Source organism: Drosophila innubila (genome assembly GCF_004354385.1).
Source record: "Drosophila innubila isolate TH190305 chromosome 3R unlocalized genomic scaffold, UK_Dinn_1.0 2_E_3R, whole genome shotgun sequence".
In the NCBI taxonomy this organism is placed as follows: Eukaryota; Metazoa; Arthropoda; class Insecta; order Diptera; family Drosophilidae; genus Drosophila; species Drosophila innubila.
This window is the reverse complement of record NW_022995380.1, coordinates 22,460,522-22,481,730: the sequence shown is the minus strand read 5'-3', so window position 1 is coordinate 22,481,730 and position 21,209 is coordinate 22,460,522. Positions and strand designations below refer to the sequence as shown.

Genomic DNA, 21,209 nt, shown 5'->3' with positions numbered 1-21,209 from the left:
TTTCAAATTTGAACCGATTTTAAGCGGAATGTCATTCATGAACAAAATTCGAATATTTAAAATCCTCAACTTTCAATACCTTAATTCAATTAAACTGTGTACATTATTCTCGCAAAGAAGAACATAAAGATATTCTACCCATATTCTCAAAATAAGATACATTTGTTGTATTTACATACTCAAATACACACACACAGATAAGTATATTAATGCTAACCGGTAAATCTGTGGTGAGTTTGTATTGAAATTACAATTCTTTGTCATTTTCCCGAATCGAAATGCATAGCAACAAATCAGCTGAGTTGTGGATACACACGTTGGGTATTTCAGCAGCAGGTTCTGGTTTTTCTTTTTTTTTTGCGAAACTCAGTTTCGATTCGTGATTCTAGCTCGCTAGTTGAGTTCTGTCAAGATATAACAACGTAACCGAATGAATCATCTTCGTTTATTGTCGTGAGTGTTTCAATATATACTTGAATTTTTTCTCATTTTCCACTTTGTTCGACAACTGTCAGTGTGTGTATGTGTTTGAGTGTGTTCGACATTTATTTTTTATCAACAAAAACTATTTATTTGAAGCTCAATATTATATGGCAGTAATAAGTTCGTAAATGATACGTGTATGTACATTATTTTTTTGTATAAAATACAGATAAAATTTCTCGTTTGCTTTTCATACTTGTTAAATGCACAAGCAACGCTTTTCCGCATTTTTCCGCGAGTTCATATTTCCTGTTCTTGCAATTGAGCGCTCTTTCCCACCTCTCTCTTCCTCCTTTCCTCACTCCCGTTGCGATGATAGAGCAAGAGACGAAAGGCATTCTTTTTGGTTACTTGCCTCTCAATACTTGTAAATCTTGTTTTACTATATTGCTATTTTTCGCAAAATTACACTTAAATTAAAAATTTAAAAAATCAACTTTCCAATATTAAATACATTCATTAAAACAAATCACGTAATTAACTAAATTTAGTTAAGTGAACTTTAATCAGAATAATCATTATTATCACAAAATTCCGACAAACATTCAGCTAGTCAAGTAATTGTTTTGACATAATTAAAAGTTCAATTAAATATTTATTTCTTATTCTAAAAAATTTTGAAAGCTAATGCATAGCTTAATTTTTGTTTTACTTGTTTTAAGTTTCAAAACTCATACATAACTATTACAAATTGTGGGAAAAGCTAAGAAATAGCTGGGTTTTTATTTTTCAAAACTAAATAAGTTATTATATTATGTTGTCAAAATAGTCCCTTAACTAACTGTATCTTTTTACATAAATAGGTATGTATGTACGCTACCGTTCTCTGTCAATCTCACAATCACAATCTCAATACAAGGGGCTAGCAACCGTTTCATAACCATTATTTGTGCCTTTCCGAAATATAACGACGAAGTATTGTATATATATATATGTATATACACATACACAAGCAAACGGCTTACACACACATAAGCATACTCGGTAGGCAAGTATATAGTTTGTTTTTGTAGGCTTTCGTTGCTTTTGAATTTTTGAGTTTCACAGTATTGAAATCGTGGTGGTGGTTGTTGGTTGAAATTCTGTTCTGCTTCCTCTTCATATTGCTGAGAGTGCGCTCTCTCTAGCTGTGTTTAAGTGCTGTCTGTGCTCCGCTCCGCTCAGCTCTGCTCTGCTGTGTATGTAAGTGTTTGTGTTTGAGTTTGAGTGTGTGTTTTGTTGTTCGGCAAGGTATTCGCCTCGCTGTGTGTTGTTGAAAAATAGTTAACTTAAATTATTATTGAAATCTGTGAGAGCAAAATTCAAGCGCCTCAATTTTACGCAACACATTAAGTTTTTTGTGATTTACAAATACTCAACGTTGTGTGTTTTAATATACATATATTGCTCACTTTACAATGTGAAGTTTGCTCAATGTTGGTTGTTAAATGTAATTAACGTTTTTCTTATATTCTCATTTTTTTTTCTTGAAAAATTCTCAACATAATAAGCGTAAATTTGTATGATGCGTCTATGTGTTTGTGCGTGTGTGTCGGCCTGTGCGTTTGTATGAGCGAGACAGAGCGCAAAACTGAGAGCAAACTCGCTCTTGATTTTCGTGCGCTAGTTACTCTCTCTCTCTCGCTTCATATCTTTTCCACATTACAGTGGGACACATAAAATTTGAATTAAATAACTACTATCTGCGTAAATAAAATAAACAAATAGTTTGAATATGTAAAACTGTGAATTCCCAATTGAAATGCATTCATTTATGGGGCGTACACAATCATATGAATACTACAATTGACAATGAAATGTTCAAAAACACGATTTGCTGTTGTAGTCAACCGGCTTGACGTTAAAGCGTAACCACTGTAAACTCAATCTTATGTCAGTTTTTATTTTTTTTTTTGACAACGTCAAAATGCTGGAAAATTACTCAGCTTTATCGCACAAAATGTGATTTGAGTTTTGAACGCAGCAGCTGCGTTTTTTTCAAACCGAACTCCATTAAAGTTCAACCACGCGATATTTTCAACTAAATTCGAGCCAAGTCGAGGTTTTCCAAAACGTTGTGTTTCAGTTCGAATTATTACGCATATGCATGTACTCTAATTCTAAAAAAAAGTGACGAAATCACGAAATCTTTGTGCGTACAAAAGTGCCCCCTTTACCTCGTAATCGTATTTGGCATGTTTATTAACATTTTAAAATCGTTTACTCACTATCTCTAAATTTAGTTCTTCACATACACGTACATGTGTATTTAATTTGTGTGTTGTATGTATTTGAGTGTCGTGTGTTCGAGTCTCTGCTTGATTGTGTGTGTGTGTTGAGTTATTCTTTTTACCTTCCCTTTTGTCGTTTATATGTCGTATTGAAATTTGTAATCAAAATCGATAAAATTATATATTTATTTGCCTATTTAGATTTCAGTGTGCACAACCTCCTTTTATAATCTAGTATATATGTATGTACCTACACATACATGTGTAATATAAACTGAGAGCGAATATACGCATACATTATAATATATAATTTTATGGATTTTAAAGTATTTTTCTTACAAATACTCAATTCATAGATACTATTGTAATTTAACTGCTGTTGAGTAGGTTTTTATAAACATTCAAACCTGTTTCTTTTATTAAACTATATATCTAAATATTTTATTATTTTAATTAAGTTAAAAAACTCATCGAATTTTCTCAAGCATCTGCTTACATTTTGGGTATTGATTGAGACAGGTCTGACACGTAAATTTTAACCAAAACTGGTACATTTTGTACTCGATGGTACATTGGATTAGTTTCTTTTTGAATTATGTTATATTTTATTTTAGACAAATTAAATTTTTTAATTTATCAAGAGAAGTATTAAAATCCATAAATTAGATAGTACAACCATGATTTTTTAGCTGTCAATGAGTTTGGGAAATTAGTTATACTTTTTTTTTTAGATTTTCTTACGACATATTTTTATTTGAAGTTTTCAAAATACATTATTTGAACTCAGTCTGTTTTTTGGAGTTATAAAACTAACTGATTGTGCTGTTTTCTAAACTTTTAGATTCCTAACGTAAGCATCAAAGAGAGACAAAGGATCCATCGATGTTGATGCCACGTTATTCCGAGCAGGATAACCATACCGAAAATACCTTTGTTGGGAAGAACGGCCACGCCACCCACACCACAGTGGCCGCCCACACGAAAATGCGTTTACTGAGCAAAGTGGAGCAAAACATGCGACAGAATCAACAAAATCTGAATCAGAATCAGAATCCTGGCCAAAGTCAATGTATCAACAAGTTAATCAACACAGCTGCCACAGGCAATGGACTTGTTGGCGATGTGGATGAACTTTTGACACCTATGCGCTCTAAGGCTGAATATGTGGATCGGGACTACAGTCCTAGCAATGGCAGCAAGGATTCCCATTCACGGCCAGAGCGCAACCTGTGGAGTCGCGCCGAAATGCTGGAGATGCTCAACATAATGCAACAGATGAATGCCCTGGATCAGCTCAATGATCGCAATGTGAAAAGCGAGCACGTTTTCCGCCAGATCGAGGATGTTATGCGCAGCAAGGGCTACGTGAAGAAGTCAAGCATACAGATCTGGACCAAGTGGAAGTTTCTCAAGTCAACGTACAACACAACAACACGTCACGGCAATGGCATACCCAAAGTTGTACCGGAGGAAGTGTATCGCGTGCTCTGCCGTATGCTGACTGAACATGGCAGTGGAAGCCACTCTGGAAATGGCAGCGGAAGTGGCATTGGCATTGGCAGCGAATGTGGCAACTCCATGGACAGCTCCAACGCGGAGTTGCACAAGACAATCGCAGACGGCGAAGATCCCAAGGAGGAACTGGGCGTGGAGCATCCCATTTTTGGATTTCGTTTGGGATTGGTCAAGCCAGAGCCTTTGGATACGGGTAAGTGGAGCAGAACCACGTTTACAGCTCATACATATTATACATTCATTATAAACAGGGAACACCAGTTTAAGTTAGAGTTTAGTAAATCAGAGAAATTATATCTGGATGAATTAGAAAATCCCAGATGAAAAAGGATATATTGAAATCAGGGAATCAAACCGAAACAAATATAGGTTACGGTTTCGGTTTCGGTTCCGGTAGGTCCCGAAATAACTATTTCGGTAAAAGCTTCTATTTCAGTTTTTATCTTTCGGTTCCGGTATCAGTACCGCTACTTAACGGTAAAACCAACCAATTTTGAAGCATTTTAAAATTTTAAGATGTCATATTTATAATAAATATGACATCGAAATAAATAGCTAGACCGAGAACAAAAAAATATGTTTTGAACGTATAAAAAATTAGATGATAAATGGCGTAGAATCGAAAAAATATCAATTCTAGATGATAAAAATTTAAACGCAGAATGAATTTGAGCGCCAAATCATGATCAAAATGCTATTCCGCTTGAAAATCGGTCAAGTTTTTATAAAGTTATGAGAGATCAAAGTTTTCGAAAAAAATGTCAAGGGGTATGAATGGAAAATTGGATGATAGATGGCTTAAAATCGAAAAAATATCAAATTTTCTAGATGATAAAAATTTGAATACAGAATGAATTTAGAGGCCAAATCATGATCAAAATGACATTCCGCTTGAAAATCGGTTCAGTTTTGATCAAGTTATGAGAGATCAAAGTTTTCGAAAAAAATGTCAAGGGGTATGTATGGAAAATTGGATGATAGATGGCTTAGAATCGAAAAAATATCAAATTTTCTAGATGATAAAAATTTGAATACAGAATGAATTTAGAGGCCAAATCATGATCAAAATGACATTCCGCTTGAAAATCGGTTCAGTTTTGATCAAGTTATGAGAGATCAAAGTTTTCGAAAAAAATGTCAAGGGGTATGTATGGAAAATTGGATGATAGATGGCTTAGAATCGAAAAAATATCAAATTTTCTAGATGATAAAAATTTGAATACAGAATGAATTTAGAGGCCAAATCATGATCAAAATGACATTCTGCTTGAAAATCGGTTCAGTTTTGATCAAGTTATGATAGTTTTAAGTTGGTCAGACCGCGGATTTAGCCACTTTACAAGTCCAAATTTTTGTTCAATTTCACATGATTTTTTACAAAAAAATGAAAGGTGTCAGAATCAAGTTTAAAGTGTTGCTTTATACTAATTACGATATAAGAAGTTGATTAAAAGTGAAAACTTGAGATTTAAAATTTTTAATTTTCCCTTAGCATCGAAATCAATACCTAGTAGAATTTGAAGGAAAATATTTTTTTTAAGAATATAATAAAATTTAAATGCAGAATGAATTAAGAGGCCAAATCAAGACCAAAATGACATTCCACTTGAAAATCGGTTCAGTTTTGATCAAGTTATGACAGTTTGAAGTTGGTCAGACTGCGGATTTAGCCCTTTACAAGTAAAAAATTTTTGTTCAATTTGGCATGATTTATTGCAAAAAATTTTTAATTAAATTGCAATTATTATTTTTAACTCTTAAATTTGATATTGGTAACTAAAACTCGAACTTATTATTAAATTGTATCTTTTAATAAAAAATCATTTCTAAATCAAAAACAAGATTTTAATTTTATTTCTTACTTGTATGATTTAAACTCGAAATCATAATTTAATAAAAACTTTTAAGTATAAGTCCTAGATAACTCAATATTATATTTAAAAAAAAATTAGGTATTATTATTATTTTAAATTTGTATTTTTCTGATCAAAAATTAAAGGAAAAAATAATTTTAAACAAATTTTCAAAATTCCAGCTAAGATTTCTATTTCGACAAAGTAGGCATAGATTTTTAACTTTTTCCATTTTTCTAGGTTACGAGACGACACTGAACCAGGGTAACTCTTCGGAGCAGGAGATTGACGCAGTGGATTTTGTGCACGGCAGTGATAGCATGCCTGCCCAGACCCTGGAACACACGCCTTTTATGGTGACTGTCAAGAGCGAGCCCGAGATGGATTTGGGCATGGATGGCACCAACACTCCGCCGCCAACGGCTCCGACTTCGCCCTCGCCACCGCCAATTGGATTGGAGCAACGTGATAATGGAGATCGGAGTCATTTGTACACATCCCCATCTCTGTCCACATCTATGCCGCCGCTGCGAGTTGCCGCCTTTGCAAATGATGCACGTCGAGTGACCTCCACTCCGACGCATGGCGTTCTCCAGATCGAGAGACCAGGACCGCTGCTTAGCAAGTCGAGTATAGGTGCTAATCCACCTGGCAAAGGGAATCGCACGATGCCGCTGCAAAGCACGAGCAGCATTAATTTTGTACATCCCACAAGTAAATTGATGTTGCCACGAAAGCAGTTACCATTGCGGATTCCCAGGGAGATCAGTTTGCAGCCAGCGAGTACGCGTCCGCTTAAAGCGGTGCCCATACGAGAGACGGGCTACTCCCTACGTCCCGATCGCATGATACCTGATCTCGAGCAGTCCATATCGCCGCCACAATCGCCTTCGCCTCCCATGCACAGTCAGTCTGTGCCAAAGTTCAACATTCCATATGCCTCAACCAGTCGCCAAGCGCAACAGTTTAATGAGCAACTGCATCCACTGCGTAAGCGGCGTCTGAATTTCCAACATCAGTCGACACCAGTGCCTGTCAAGCTGCAACGTAGCTCCGGACCCTATGAGCATAAACACCACGGCAGTATTCCAAAACATGATGTGAACTCTGGGGAAGAGCATAGAATGAAGGTAGTTGCTGAGGAAACACAGCGTCGCAAACAGCAGCAGGAGGAAATCTTTAAGAAGGAACTTGGTGAACTGGCAAGCGCCATGCGTGATGCCCAGAAAGAGATGCTTGAGGATTTCTTCCAGCGACAGAAGCAATTGGCGCGACGGGAACATGAATTCCAGCTGAGGCAAGATAATTTGGTAATGAGTGCCCTGCGGAAACAAACGAATGCACTGCTCCAAACAGCTCGTCAACTTATAAAGCCTGAGGAAAAGGATGTGGCGGAACCACAACAGAATCAGCATCAGGAACAGCAGCTGCAGAGGGAAACGAAGACTAATACTAGCAATGAGTTGGTAGACGATGCATCAGATCATGAGGAGCATGATCAGGAAATGGAAGAGGATTATGATGAGGATGAGGATGACACACAATACAGTGAGGAAGGCAATCAGAGCGAATCAGCGATGGTTATATCTTCGTTAGCTCTCAGCGAAGATGCCTCAAGTCACAGCGAAATTCCGAGCGATAGACAATTATCTTAAGTTCAAGTATTATCACAAAAAGCTACAAATATTGTTATTTCCTCCCATCCTAAAAACCACAAGCATTCCAAACACATTCCTTAATTTTGAAAAAAAAGACAAGCAAAGAAAGAGAAAATATATATATAAATATTCCTAAAGCAAAGGCCCACATTGTTAAAAGACTTGATTATATTTAAGCATTAAGAAATGTCTAAACTATAAACTAAAAACAAATTGTATTTATTGTTCTTTTAGTCCCCTTGGGGATTATCTTCATCGCTTCTGCTATAAGGCTATTGAAACATCCAATTGTATACATACATAACATTAGTGATATTTAAGCAATATCAAAATGGAAACCGTAAAAATATATTAAAGGCTTTCATTATGAAGCCATTTATTTAGTGAATCGAAGAGTTTTAATTGGTTTATGAAACGTTTTTTTTTCAGAGAATTACAATATTTAAGAACATATACAAGCAATGCCAATAACCATATAGAGGATGCCTTTATCTTATGACGGATCTAATTTAGTTGTATAATTTGTCCTGATAGAACCAATGGTTTTTTTGCGGTTTCCATTTGGGCATTTCTTACACCTCATCACAAAAGAAAAACGCTCAAAATTCAACTTGAAATTTCTTGACAAGAAATGTATTTAATATTGCAATATTTCGAAACAATATTTAAATTATGGACTTAACGAAAATTAAAAGGCCCTAAGCTAGCGAGAAATCAATTGTTCTTACTAGCTATGTATACTCGCAAAAATTTGTTTAAACTAAATACTAAAAAATATAAACTAGCTCTAGCTTAAAATGTATATGTGTATGTTGCACTAAACTAGTTGTGTTAGTGTTTGCACAAGAGTAAACGCCTAAATCAAAATTATAATTAGTTGCTAGTGTTTTATTTTACAATTATGTTAGGCCCCAATTCCCCTCCCATATACCATGCCCCCCAAATTACTGCAACGATCCACACTGCGTGCCCATCTATAAGTCGTCTAATCGGGCCGATAGATGGGCGTCTTGGGTATAAATTCAATTAATATAACATACTCCATCATGGAATTGGAATCACATTGTTGCTTATGTAATCGCCAGTGTAGGCCCAGTTTATGATATAGATGACTGTTCTCCCACTCGAGTAACTTGTCCAATGTTAATTGTGTCTGCAGGGAATAATTAAGAACATTTTAAAAATAGTGAAATAAATTAATGATAAATAAATGAGAGGCTTACGCGTTTGCTTAGACATATGACGGGCCAGAGCGAACATCCCAGCGTGCAACAGCAACAGACGCAACCACAAAAGAGCCACTTGACATTCAGGGGCAGGGTCTTCTTCAATATGCCATTGATGCGACCGATGGTCGCTTTGAATTCCTCGGGCGCAACGCGTGAAAGCAAACCGCAGGGAAACTCGATATTGAAGCGATTGCTGAGGCCAAAGCTACGGAAAAATCGGAAATTAAAAGGAATTGTGTAAGTATCATCAATAAATAAAAAAATTAAGGGTTACATTCGTTCTTTTGAGAACTTTAGGATATAATAGTCTGTAAGATTGATTGGGATTTTTCTAAAAACAAAGTTTATCACACAAAACCTTTACTTTTGGCCGATTGTTCTTATGTGAGCTATATTATTCAGTAGACAGATCCGCCCGGTTTCAGAAAAAAGACGGATCTGTATCAAGTTTAGTCAATATAGCTTTGAATATATGTGTATACATATATATATATATATATATAACATGTAGCTTTCAGACTAGTATGCATAAAAACGGATGGATCCGCCACGCCTTCTATAATGCGATAAATAATTCTGCACAAAATTATTCTGTGCAATGTAATATGTGTCATCTTGTGATTACAAATACGTAAGTAAGTATTATCTTTCGACATTATTGCTATCGCAATTACACTACATTACATTGCATTAAGCACATTTGTTTCTATCTGTGTTATGCAACCAACAGAGAGTCAGTCAGTCTGTCAATTATTGACAATTGGGCGCCAAATAGAACAAGGTCAAACACATACACACTATCAATATATATTAACAAATAAAGCACCGAAAATAAAAATTAGGTATAATGAGCCTTGATCTACATTGAGAACTTTTGCATACATACATACACACTCATGTGTGTGTGCGTGTGTTTACATGTTGCTTACTTACACGGTCATGTTGCCAGCACCCCGTATGATAATGGGTTCGGCCACTGGCATCACAGTCTGATCCTGAAAATGCTCCACATCATCCAACTGTTCGTCCTCATAGATGGCATCAAAGTCGGAGAAGGACATGATGATCAAATTGATTTACACGTTAGCTTTTCAATGATGGGCGGATGGCAGGCAACGGTCCCAGAGATATACGATCCAGCGCTTGCAGTTCAACACATTTTTAATGATTGCAATGATTATTGTGCTGTGTTCTCACTTGTGCTGGTTAACAAAACCAAATCACAGTCTCTGAATGTTATGATTGTTTGTTCGACTCGAAACTCAAAATAAGCCCCGCCGTCTTTGTTGTCACTGTTAAACTGCAGCTACAACTGCTTCCGCCATACAATGCGTTGTAGCGGGTGCTGATATGAGATGACGTTGACTTCCTTTACTGCGTTGCATTGAAAAAAAGCACACAAATAAAATATGTATTAATAAATTCAACCAAAAACAATAATCGTGTTGATATATATATGTAAGTTGATGTGTGTGTGTGTGCGAATCAGCCAACATTTTCTGAAGGTTGTGCAACACTGGCGTTCGTCTGCTTTGTTATTGTTGTTGTTGCCACTCTAGTGGGGGCCACCGAGATGTGCATTCGTTTTGTTTGCAGCGTATTTCGCAATCACTTTTTCACATATTGCTTACAATTACGAACTCCAAAATTGCCCGATTCTAAAATATGTTGCAACAAGTTCACTTTCTTGTTTTCAAACTAATTTTATACTATTTTCACAATTATTTTTCTCGCTTTCCCTGTTTTGTAATAAGAAAGAGCTTCACTGCCCATCAATTTGTTGTTGCGCGACAACCAGCTGGCTGCTGTTTATGGTGCAGGGTTGCCATATCGTCCCAACAATTAGAAATCACAATTTAAACATGGGAGTATGACCAGCGGGTTAATATTGATTTATTAATTAGCTACATGCTTAAATAATAAGATGTATGTATAAGTTATATATAATAAATACATATATATGTAAGCGTATGGTCTAACTAGTAATTAAAAAATATTGTGCACAAATTCGACAGATTAGCAACACCAATTAATTTGTAGCGTTAACACAAGCAATTAATTCATGTATAAATGACAAGGCATATATTTGAGTTTGAATCGCATGGCATGGATCCCATCGTATCCTGTTCCTTCTACTTCTTTTTCGAAGCACTTGGACTGGTCGATTGGAACACCGATGATGCTGACATCAGATTTTCAATGTACTGCCCGAGCACCTGGTTCTCGGAACGTAACTTTAGATTCTCGGTCTTCACCGAGTCAACGCGCTGTGATAAATCATCCAATGTGTTCTGCAATTCCAGGACTTGAGTAATTAAACGAGATTTCTCCTGCAGGTCATCAGCGCCTACGTCAATCGTGTCGAGCGAATTGTGGGAGGAATCTGGGGTCGAGCTGCGATTGGTAAACGAAGAGCGTAGTGAGTCCATGGAACGGCCATTGGGAATATTTTGCGTAGTCGAGGGCTCATCGTCATTGATAATAACTGCAAAATAATCAGAAAATCGTAACTTCACACACAACTGGACTTGCCCAACTCTTCAATCTCCACATGCAATCCACATTACCTTGTGGATCTTCGTCAATAGCCATTATGTTGTCATCGTTATGTATTATTGACATGATTGATAAATATAAATTAACTTTTATATTTAATTTTATTAAAAGAAATTGACACGAAAAACTAAAACTACCACTTTTTTTTATTAAAAATGCGTTGTAGCACACTGCTGTTTAGGCACTTTCCAACACTGTTATTCAATTGCAAATTTAAAGAAGAAGAACGAGAGTTCGTTTTGTGTTTTTCATTGAATACAAACATTTACTTAAAAGCATCTCATACAACAATATCGAGAAAGTTGATACACTTGATCATATGTAAGTTGATTGTACAATTTGCCTTTAAATAAACTTGAAACTTTTACATTACATATAAATAGAATTTGTAAGGCAGTTGCAGTACTAAATGTTACTTTGCATGCTTTTACAAATTTTTCTAATTCTTAATTTGTGGATATAAAGTGTTTGCTGTTATTAACATAATATAATTATGCAAATTTTAAGTACATTTTGATGTTGATTTCAAAACTAAAGTTCTCCAATTTATGGTTTTAAAAATAACCGACGTGATTGAGTTGTTGTTGTTGCAGAGTTGTCACCTGTACAGCATTCGATCGACAAATTAAAATACACACGCATGCTTTTTGTCATTATAATTTTTAACGTTGAACTGGCAACAACTTCTTCAATATCTGAGGTTGTGAGTTATAAACTGAAAGTTAATTGTGATTGATTCAAATCACGAAATGTAAAGTGTAAAAACTGAAAAGCTTCTTTCAATGTTAATCTGATATGCTACTTTAAGGTAGAACAACAGTTAACATTTGTGTAAAATTCATTTCCGCATAGTTGAATAAAACGTTGTCAACATCTTTAGTACAGGTATTCACTATCTATATATAGCTAGATTTCGAAAGATGCTAATAAATTTATATATATTTCTGTTTTATCTTTAATATTAGTTCCTCAGTGAGTCTGTGGCCAGCAACTTCTCCAGTTGTAGATACTTGGAGCACTTAACATTCAACTCCAACTATAAGATCAAAAGTAAGTTTTTAATTAAGTTTTACACCATCTAATTGTTAAGCAAAAGTCTTAAAGTTACTAATTATGTTTTGGGCATAATAACAAAAGCCCAGATAAGGTATGTACATAAGTATACATATGTATATGACATTGGCATCAACATATGCATACGCATACGTAACAGGGTTAAAAGCAGCAGGTTTTAAGACATTTTCCCCCAAATGTGCATTCAATGAGTGAAAACCTGTATCCTGTTTATAAATGTATTAACAAATATTTTTCAAATTTTTAAACAAATATAAAAATCTGCATGCAGAGTACAAATGTGACTAAAAATGATACTAATATTCAATATGCGTGCTGCCAACCTTATTTAAAATCTGCACTGTCAAATGGGCGCGCAAACTAACGGCGTGTTTAATTAATTTTCTGCATTAAATTTGTACAATTTTATCAATTTCTGAAACATTTAGTAACACTTAATATTTGTAAACAAATTTTGTAATTACAGCATAAACCAATCGCCGTATTAACAAAAAACAATTTTAAACAAAGAACATTTGTGGAACTGCCATACTGATAAAAAAAAAAAAATACGGTAACTCCAAAAATCCATAACAAAAAAAATACCAGCATTTAAAATATATTTAAACCATGATAAAATTACATTTTTGCAAATAGACAGCAATACATAATTAACTTTGTGTAAAATTATAAACTTTATTGTGCAACGTTGTAAAATTAAAGATAATTAAACAAATCTGTGTGCAACTCAAAGAAAGTTATAAAATAAAAATACTATTTGCTGGCAAAAAAAAAGGTGCACCGATTAGATTAAAATGCCAAAACTTGTGCGGCAACGTACAAATTATATTGACTGCAGTTGAAAAGTGTGAAAAAGACGCCATTTGAGCTGACTTTGAAATAAAGTTTTTAAAACTGTCAGCGTTTCAATAAATTTTGTATTCGACAATATGTTGCCCGCCAACGTAGGCACCGCAAATCAAACGCAAACCAAGAGAGAATTGCCAATTACAATGAAACTGGGAAGCGGTGGAGTTGCCAGCACGTTGACAGTGACACCGTCAGTTAATGGACAGAGCAAGGGCCAGGAGGATTTGCGTTATCTGCCCATTGCCACAATGCCCAGCAAACCCTGTAGCATAACAATAAGCAATTATAACAGTAACAGTAACAGTAATATAAATAATATTAATAACAATAATAGCAATAATATCAAAACCAAACTGACGCCCGTGAATATTGTACAAAAGCAGCTGAGAGTCAACAATTCAACTCCAGCGGGAACAGCGCCGTTCATACAATTAATGACAGCCAATTCCAATGGCAATTCAAACTCGCTGCTATCTATATTGACGCCCAAAGCAATTATCAATCCTACTAGCAACAACAGCAGCAATACCAACAACAATAACAATTCCAAGATGCAGCCGCTTCCTCATCCTCAATCGCAGTCGCAGCCTGTGATGATACGACCAGCAACAACATTGACAACAATTCCTGTACAACAACAAAATGGTGCTGCCGTTTACAACAATAATAATAACAGCAACAACAACAACAGCAGCAGCAACAGCAACAACTATGGCAAAGGAGCAGCAGCTGCTGTGACGCTGGTGCCCACTAAAACGGGTAAGTCGATAGTTAAAACTTTGAATTATATAATGCATAACTAACTAGCTTGGAGATAGATCGTGTGAGTCTCGTGAGTGCTCTTACTTTATTTATATGTACATGTATGTGTACATACATATATATGTGTGTGTGCGAGTGTATTGCTGTCTTCTGTGTAGGTTTTGGTTCGGTTTTGGTTCGATTTCGATTTCCACAATCCACCATCCACAATTCACCGCTACGAGTCTCTCATTTAGTTTTGTCGCTGGTCGCAGTGCGAATCTGTGTGTGTTTTTGTGTGTGTGTGTTCGTAATCTTTTATTATTATTACTTTTATTATTATTGTTGTTGTTGTATTTAAAATATTTCTACAACTTGCTGTTGCTTAACTCGCATTGTTGCTGTTGTGACTTTGCATATTCCGTAATGTTGAACCAAATCAAACAATTTGAGTACGAAAATAAGTTTCATGTGGCTATTTTGAGAATTATTTAGTTCACATTTTTAATTTGTGGTAGTTGTTGTTGTTTATCACGATTGACAATTGTTTACAATAGATTACAATAATAAAATTCATTCCAAACTGATGTCACACACATTTTCAAAAGTGTGGAGAGGAAAAAGTCACTTGTAAAGTAGAAATATATATCTGTTTGTACACACATATACAACGTACTTAATTTTGTTGTTTATCAACGTTTATGCACATAGTATGCAAAAGTCGCGGGCGGGCGTGGAAAGACTTTGACTATGACGATGATCAGGTTTTTTCAGCTGCAGCTGCCCGCTAAAAATGAGAAATTAATACGAGTACAACAATAACACGATGAACGAAAAAACAAAAAAAAAACATGCCAAACATTTAAGAAGGAGTTGAACATCGATCGCATTATCAAGATCCTATAATTAACAAACATACATTTTCAAGCTGCCTCAATGAGTCACAAATAAAACAGCGATAAAAACAATTTTATTTTCTTTTATCGCATACCACAAAGTGTTTTGACAGTTAAAAAAATTCACGTACTTGTTTTTTATTTTATTTTTAAAGGTACTTAAATTAAATGAAAATGGTTTTTCTATTTTTAAGTTCTTCGAAAAATTTAACCAAAATAAATACTAATTAAAAGTATGTAATTTTAGTGTAAATCTCTGATTTTGTGAAAACAGTTTCTTGACTAACTGTACGTGTATGTATAGGGATTCTTATTTTTAATAATTATATTATTCATAGCATAATTTTCATTTGTACCTTTTGTAATTTCAGTACCTGCGGCAGGTAGTTCATCCACGGCACAAATATCGCTAATCTCGAAATCCCGTGCTCCTGTTATACTGAGCAAGGCGGCTGTCGAGAAAATCCGCTTCAAATTTAGCCAGGTGCAAGCGCAGGCCAACTCAGGTGCGCTCATTCTGACCAAGGCGTTCAAGGGCAGCACAAGCAACACCAACACCAATAACATAATTGCTAGACCTGCACAGGAGAGTAGTGCAGTCAGTCAACAGTCAGCCACGGTTATTGCCACGTCGAAACCCATTTCGATTCCCGTATCCGTACCCGTACCCACACCCATACCAATGCCCACTCCCATGCCGATGCCAATGGCAATGGCAACGCCAATGTCCACAAATGCCACCACAAATGTTGTGCTACCTGAACTCAAGATTAGCGCATTGCCAGCTGCTGTGCATTTGAATGGCGCCAAGATCATGCAGGTACAAGGAGGCACATTGACGGTGGTCATGCCACCTTTAACGCCAGCTCCAACGATGGCCACGACCCCAACAAACCAGGAACAAGATGCGCCAGCCAAATTGCAGCGTTCCAAGTCATTGGCGGGCAATGATGAGAACGATGCGGCGGATTCAAGTCAACAAAGCAATTCTACAGAGCGACGACATTCGGTGGCCATAATGTCCAAGGAGGTGGATGTGGAGGAGCAGCCAAAAACAATCGAAACCATAACCATAGATGATGACAGCGAGGAGGAGGTGGAGCAGCAGCAGCAACAGCAGCATCAGGTTGTGAAGAAGCAAGAGACTGTGCAGCAAGCGCAGCAGCCACAAGAGCAACTGCAACAAGAGATGCCATCAGCACAAACGTCCAGAAAGAGCTCAACTGCGAGTCGCAGCAGCATTGCCAGTGTGGCAAGTGTGGCAAGCAGCAGCAGCGTGGAGATGATAATGCCAACTGCAGCTATTCAGCCAGAGCAGCAGCAACCACAACTGAAACAGCCGGAGCAGCCGGAGCAACTAGCGCAACAGAATACACCCATGATAAGCATTGTTAAAGCTGAATCTCTGTCCGTGTCCAAAGAGGAGTTCGAGAAATCTCTGCACTGCACCGAAAAGGTTGATCCCAATTCACCGCCCGTCAATGCCAAAAGCAGAGCATCGACAACCAATCAGACTTCTTCGGGCACCATCACACTGACGCCCATTTCTCGACTCCAGAGCCAGAGCAATGGTGTGGATCACAAACCAGCTGCTGTCGCCAGCAACTTTAAGCGGAACATGCAACTCAACTTTGGCATGCTACGCTGGCGGGAACAGCAACCAGGCACACTCCAGAACTCCACCATGCGCTTCGAGCTCAATCAGTTCAGTTTGCTGCAACTGTCGGAGCGTTGCGAGGGTCGCAAGGGTCCCGCCAATTACTTCGAGCGTGCGCTATTCGATCGTCCTGGACGTAGGCCCAACAGCAGCTCCCATCCTCTGCTCTATTTGTGCTCCCGCTGCAATTGTCATGGACCCGCCTCCGATTTCTTGGCGCCACGTGAGTTAACGGCAATTTCTTTTTTTTTTAGGCACTTGCAGAGTGTATAGAAATGTATAATGTATAAAATCAGTCATCAGAAACACTATAGAATATATATATATTCTTGATCTGTAAGAAGAGCTGAGTCGATATGTTCATGTTGGTCTGTTTATATCACTCAGCTTAAAGCTATCTGAATGAAGCTTGGTACAGGTCCAGATAGCAACACTAGATCCTGTAACTGATTGAGGAACGAACTTAAGAACTAAAAATTTAATAAGATAAACTTTGTCGCAAATTGTGTATTTGGTGTTATACTGCTAAAATTTTGTTAGAATCGGAGTATTATAAAAGATGAACAACTGGCATTGAAACGATCGGTCAAAATTAACTTTTAGTACGAAAAAATCTTTTTAAACAACTATTTAGATAAGTCAACCAAACTTACAGATTGTGCCATGGTTATTAGTCCTTAACATTCATACCATATCGGATTAAAATAAGAAAACTATAATATAACTGTCATAGGAACGATCAGTCGGAAATTTAATTTACAGCTCTGCAAGGCTACTAAACTTAAAGAAAAACATTTGCTTAATTTTTAACTGATTGTTGACTAAAGTATATATCTTTACTTATATACAGGTTTCTGTTCCATTTGTTGTGTGCGACGTGCGCATAAACGTCGTCAGCCAAATGCACCCAACAATGCGACAGAGAGCAAGATGAGTCGACAGGATGCAAAGATTAGCAATGGACATGTGAAGCAGCAGCCACAGCAGCAGCAACAACAACAGCAACAACAGCAGCAGCAGCAACAACAACAACATTCACGTGAAAGGGAACGAGACAGGGAAAGGGAGCGGGAACGTGATCGTGATCGGGCCAAGACAATGACAGCGTTAACGACAACGGCATTAAAGCGTCAATTCCGCTGGACAGAGTATCTCAAGGTAGTGGGCATTGGCCTCGCAGCACCCATACATCTCTTCCTGAATCCATTTCCCATCAGTCCCAATTGCTTTGAGCGTGGCATGAAACTGGAGGCAATCGATCCCGAGAATTGTTCGCTCTTCTGCGTCTGCACGATTGTGGAGGTGCGTGGATATCGATTAAAGCTCAACTTTGATGGCTATGCCAGCATGTATGACTTTTGGGTAAATGCCGATTCCATGGATATCTTTCCACCTGGCTGGTGTGCACGTACATCGCGCATATTGCAAGCACCCAAGGGATATTGTCCGGATCGCTTCACCTGGTATCGTTACCTGGTGAAGACGAATTCGAAGGCAGCGCCATTGGCATTGTTCACCCATCTGAATGAGCAATCGCAGTCGCGTGTCAATGGCTTCCAGGTGGGCATGCATCTGGAGGCCGAGGATTTGAATGATACGGGCAAGATTTGTGTGGCGACTGTTGCGGATATATTGGATGAGCGCATACGCGTCCATTTCGATGGCTGGGATGATTGCTACGATTTTTGGGTGCACGTGAATTCGCCATATATTCATCCTTGCAGTTGGCACGAAGGACGCCAACAGTTAATTGTGCCACCGGATTATCAGAATGTCGCCTTCAATTGGCCGGATTACATTGCCGAAGTGGGCGGCGTTGCGGCGCCCGCTCAACTGTTTGCACCTCGCGAGCCCATGGAGTTCCAGGCGCGCATGAAGCTCGAGGTGGTCGATCAACGGAATCCCTGCCTCATCCGACCGGCAACAGTCATCACACGGAAAGGGTATCGCGTGCAAATCCACTTGGACTGCTGGCCATCGGAGTACTACTTTTGGCTGGAGGACGATAGTCCAGATCTGCATCCCATTGGCTGGTGTGAGGCCACCTCACATGAGCTGGAGACTCCGCCGGGCTTCCGGCAACGCCCCTCTCAAATGCCCTGCGACGTGGAGGGCTGTAGGGGCTTTGGTAACGCCAAACGCTTCAATCTCAATGTACACGCTCTACGGGATTGCTGTCCCTATGCGCCCGAGAACTGGCGACAGTGGCGTGCCAAGACGGTGAAGCCACCTCGTGTTCTTCCCGAGCATATCAAGCAAACAAAGTCGCCCAGCTCGTCGTCTGCTAAGGAATCCTCGCCCCTCTTGCTGTCACGCTTGAGCAGCACAAAGCCAACCACGGGGAAGGCTAAATCGCGTGTTAAAACAGAGAAATCGCGGCTTAGCTTAGACTCCGAGCCTAAGCCAAAGTTGAAGCGGGAAGATCACAAGCCATCATCTATAGAGATAAAGCAAGAGGACAAGGAGCAAGTTCCTGTGCAACGTGAGACTGCTACAGTGAATTCCCTCTGCCTAGCCATTGCCAAGCCCATTGTAGAGGAGTATGGACCACAATTCGCTCGGAATTATCGTTTGTGGCAGAAGAACAGCGACTTTGATATGGGTCAACTAAAGAGTAATCCACTGTATTGGACCAACTGGGATGTCTATGAGTTTGTGGAGCGTGCCCTGAAGTCTTCCAACATTGCACAAATGCTCTTCGATGAGGAAATCGATGGACGCGCCTTGCTGATGATGGGACGCAAAGATTTGGCCACATATTTCAATCTGAAAGTGGGTCCGACTGTCAAACTCTTCTCGCTGATTGTTAATCTGAGGATTGCGGTTGCATGCAAGTTTAAGACAACACAGACGGGTCTGAACTACAAACGTTCCAAGATGTCGATGCCAAATAAAGAAGGAATCAGCTCGGAGAAACAGGAGTATATTGATGATAAACTAAATTCCAAGCTGGATAGTCGTTCAGTGTCGGATCGATCATCGAACAGTCCCGAACAGCGGGAAGCAGCTGGGACGGACGATTATGACTATGATCAGGATGAGTATACAGCTCAGGAGGCAACTGACGAGGAGGACGTCATATTGGATAGCGATGATTTTCTCAGCGTTAAGCCAAGTCACAGCATTGCCACAAATATGGATAAGGACTCGGATGTGGTCATGACCGCATTGGATTCGCTGCCTTCGACTGTAGCAAGCATATCGTAGAACTCAATTGCCCCGATTCCAATTCCGATCCCGATCCCGATGCTCCCACCCTCGATTAAGTACGAAGCACGTTTAGTTTTATGGCATCCCACAATTTGATTAGTTGACCTATATATTATTGTTATAAGATTTGTTGCGATTGCTAGTTTCTTTCCACTGATATTTGGGTACATTTATGTAGTATTTATTGTTTAAGCCATTTGATTAAAGTTAATCTATAATCTATACACGTATAGTTTTGAGTTAACTCAATAAAATAAATATACTGCGCTTTACGGCAGTTATGAATTTCTTTGACTTGCATTTGTATTCATTTCCTTAGCTTCTCCAGTTTCCTGCTGCTCAGGTTCGGTATCCATGTTATTTACAAATATGGATGGATCGGATACAGCAGCTGATTGGGACATAGGCGTTGGTGGAGGAGCAGCTGCAGGTTCTGGACTTGCAATATTTTTTCTCTTTACTGGATCTTGCCTGCCATCCACAGCCAATGTGCCGTCCACCTCGAAGAGCATATCACCAAAGAGATTGGTGACCTCGACAAATTGCTGGAAACATGCCATGTTACCATAATGCAAATTATTGCATTTCTGATATTTCTTCAAGGCCAGCAGGAGCTGCCTTTCCGGAATGGTGCCCTGGGATTTGAGTATGATCATCAGTGCCTTTAATTGCGCCACACTGAGTCTCAGAAAGGAGTTGTCATTGAGCACCTGCGTCGCAATCGGCACAATCTTTTGTCCCACCAATTTCATGATGGCCGGTCTATTATGATCATTGGCCAGCTGAAAGATTTTCAACACGGTTCCCATGGGCCAATGCTGATCTGCCAGTTTCTCGATATAACAATCGACAAAGTCGGGCATATTATATTTGGTGGCCAAGTGAATCAGCTCGGCGCACATCTCAACGGTTATCGCACTGTAAATCTCATAGGTGTAAATATAGAGCAACAGTGCCTCATAGGCATCCGGAGTAGCGTCATCCACGACGATCACACGCCTATTGCTCTCAAAATCCGGATCATTGATCAGGCGTTGAAATTCCTCCGAGGCGGATGACAGCATTTGCTTGTGGACATGGAACTGGCGACTACATCGCTTATTGCACTTGTCCACATACGTGACATGCAGTTCACAGTCCGACAACTGACCATTCCGGAGCAGATCCAGACGACGTAGCTTGCAGTACATTATGTTAGAATTTTAGATACTGAAAATTTACTTATTATCCGATTGCTTGGATCAGTGCAACGTTTTCAAGTATCCCCTAATCTTAAGT

At 38.4% G+C, this 21,209-nt stretch overlaps 6 protein-coding genes across 8 annotated transcripts; 3 read left to right on the top strand and 3 right to left on the bottom strand.

The window, feature by feature from the left end:
• The first annotated feature begins 382 nt into the window (after positions 1-382).
• On the top strand, positions 383-8,107 carry LOC117792557. 3 transcript variants are annotated; one of them, XM_034632747.1, is made up of 3 exons: positions 383-453; positions 3,535-4,401; positions 6,302-8,107. In XM_034632747.1, the coding sequence occupies exons 2-3, from the start codon at positions 3,576-3,578 to the stop codon at positions 7,714-7,716; spliced, it is 2,241 nt and encodes a 746-aa protein (XP_034488638.1). In that variant the 5' UTR covers positions 383-453; positions 3,535-3,575; the 3' UTR covers positions 7,717-8,107. The 3 variants fall into 3 exon arrangements, with proteins under 3 accessions (XP_034488638.1, XP_034488637.1, XP_034488639.1); XM_034632746.1 differs by lacking the exon at positions 383-453 and adding an exon at positions 1,517-1,665; XM_034632748.1 differs by lacking the exon at positions 383-453 and adding an exon at positions 1,529-1,661.
• Positions 8,108-8,589: 482 nt separating this feature from the next.
• On the bottom strand, positions 8,590-10,735 carry LOC117792562 (cysteine-rich hydrophobic domain-containing protein 2). The gene is made up of 4 exons (XM_034632753.1): positions 10,580-10,735; positions 9,882-10,322; positions 8,943-9,153; positions 8,590-8,872 (listed from the first exon to the last, which is right to left on the bottom strand). The coding sequence occupies exons 2-4, from the start codon at positions 10,007-10,009 to the stop codon at positions 8,705-8,707; spliced, it is 507 nt and encodes a 168-aa protein (XP_034488644.1). The 5' UTR covers positions 10,010-10,322; positions 10,580-10,735; the 3' UTR covers positions 8,590-8,704.
• A 176-nt stretch (positions 10,736-10,911) lies between these two features.
• On the bottom strand, positions 10,912-11,673 carry LOC117792563 (short coiled-coil protein). Its single transcript, XM_034632755.1, has 2 exons — positions 11,516-11,673; positions 10,912-11,433 (listed from the first exon to the last, which is right to left on the bottom strand). The coding sequence occupies exons 1-2, from the start codon at positions 11,568-11,570 to the stop codon at positions 11,081-11,083; spliced, it is 408 nt and encodes a 135-aa protein (XP_034488646.1). The 5' UTR covers positions 11,571-11,673; the 3' UTR covers positions 10,912-11,080.
• Positions 11,674-12,273: 600 nt separating this feature from the next.
• LOC117792561 (CAR1 transcription factor-like) lies at positions 12,274-14,119 on the top strand (the record flags this gene model as incomplete). The annotated part of the gene is made up of 3 exons (XM_034632752.1): positions 12,274-12,389; positions 12,470-12,554; positions 13,045-14,119. A coding segment is annotated over exon 3 (612 nt), but the record flags the coding sequence as incomplete, so codon positions are not given.
• Positions 14,120-14,143: 24 nt separating this feature from the next.
• Positions 14,144-20,225, top strand: LOC117792556 (the record flags this gene model as incomplete). Its single annotated transcript, XM_034632745.1, has 3 exons — positions 14,144-14,186; positions 15,436-16,944; positions 17,572-20,225. Coding segments are annotated over 3 exons (3,909 nt in total), but the record flags the coding sequence as incomplete, so codon positions are not given.
• LOC117792560 lies at positions 20,004-21,201 on the bottom strand. The gene has a single exon (XM_034632751.1). It carries the CDS (start codon positions 21,119-21,121, stop codon positions 20,210-20,212), a length of 912 nt encoding a protein of 303 aa, XP_034488642.1. The 5' UTR covers positions 21,122-21,201; the 3' UTR covers positions 20,004-20,209.
• Positions 21,202-21,209: the final 8 nt, after the last annotated feature.

Bases quoted from the DNA above. Each gene is read 5' to 3' on its own strand.
- LOC117792563 (XM_034632755.1), bottom strand. From the start codon at position 11,570: ATGTCAATAATACATAACGATGACAACATAATGGCTATTGACGAAGAT. The intron at 11,434-11,515 runs GTAATGTGGATT...ATTATTTTGCAG, and splicing joins TATTGACGAAGATCCACAAG to TTATTATCAATGACGATGAG.
- LOC117792560 (XM_034632751.1), bottom strand. From the start codon at position 21,121: ATGTACTGCAAGCTACGTCGTCTGGATCTGCTCCGGAATGGTCAGTTG.
- LOC117792557 (XM_034632747.1), top strand. From the start codon at position 3,576: ATGTTGATGCCACGTTATTCCGAGCAGGATAACCATACCGAAAATACC. The intron at 4,402-6,301 runs GTAAGTGGAGCA...CCATTTTTCTAG, and splicing joins GCCAGAGCCTTTGGATACGG to GTTACGAGACGACACTGAAC.
- LOC117792562 (XM_034632753.1), bottom strand. From the start codon at position 10,009: ATGTCCTTCTCCGACTTTGATGCCATCTATGAGGACGAACAGTTGGAT. The intron at 9,154-9,881 runs GTAAGTAAGCAA...ATTTTTCCGTAG, and splicing joins GGTGCTGGCAACATGACCGT to CTTTGGCCTCAGCAATCGCT. The intron at 8,873-8,942 runs GTAAGCCTCTCA...TATTCCCTGCAG, and splicing joins TCATATGTCTAAGCAAACGC to ACACAATTAACATTGGACAA.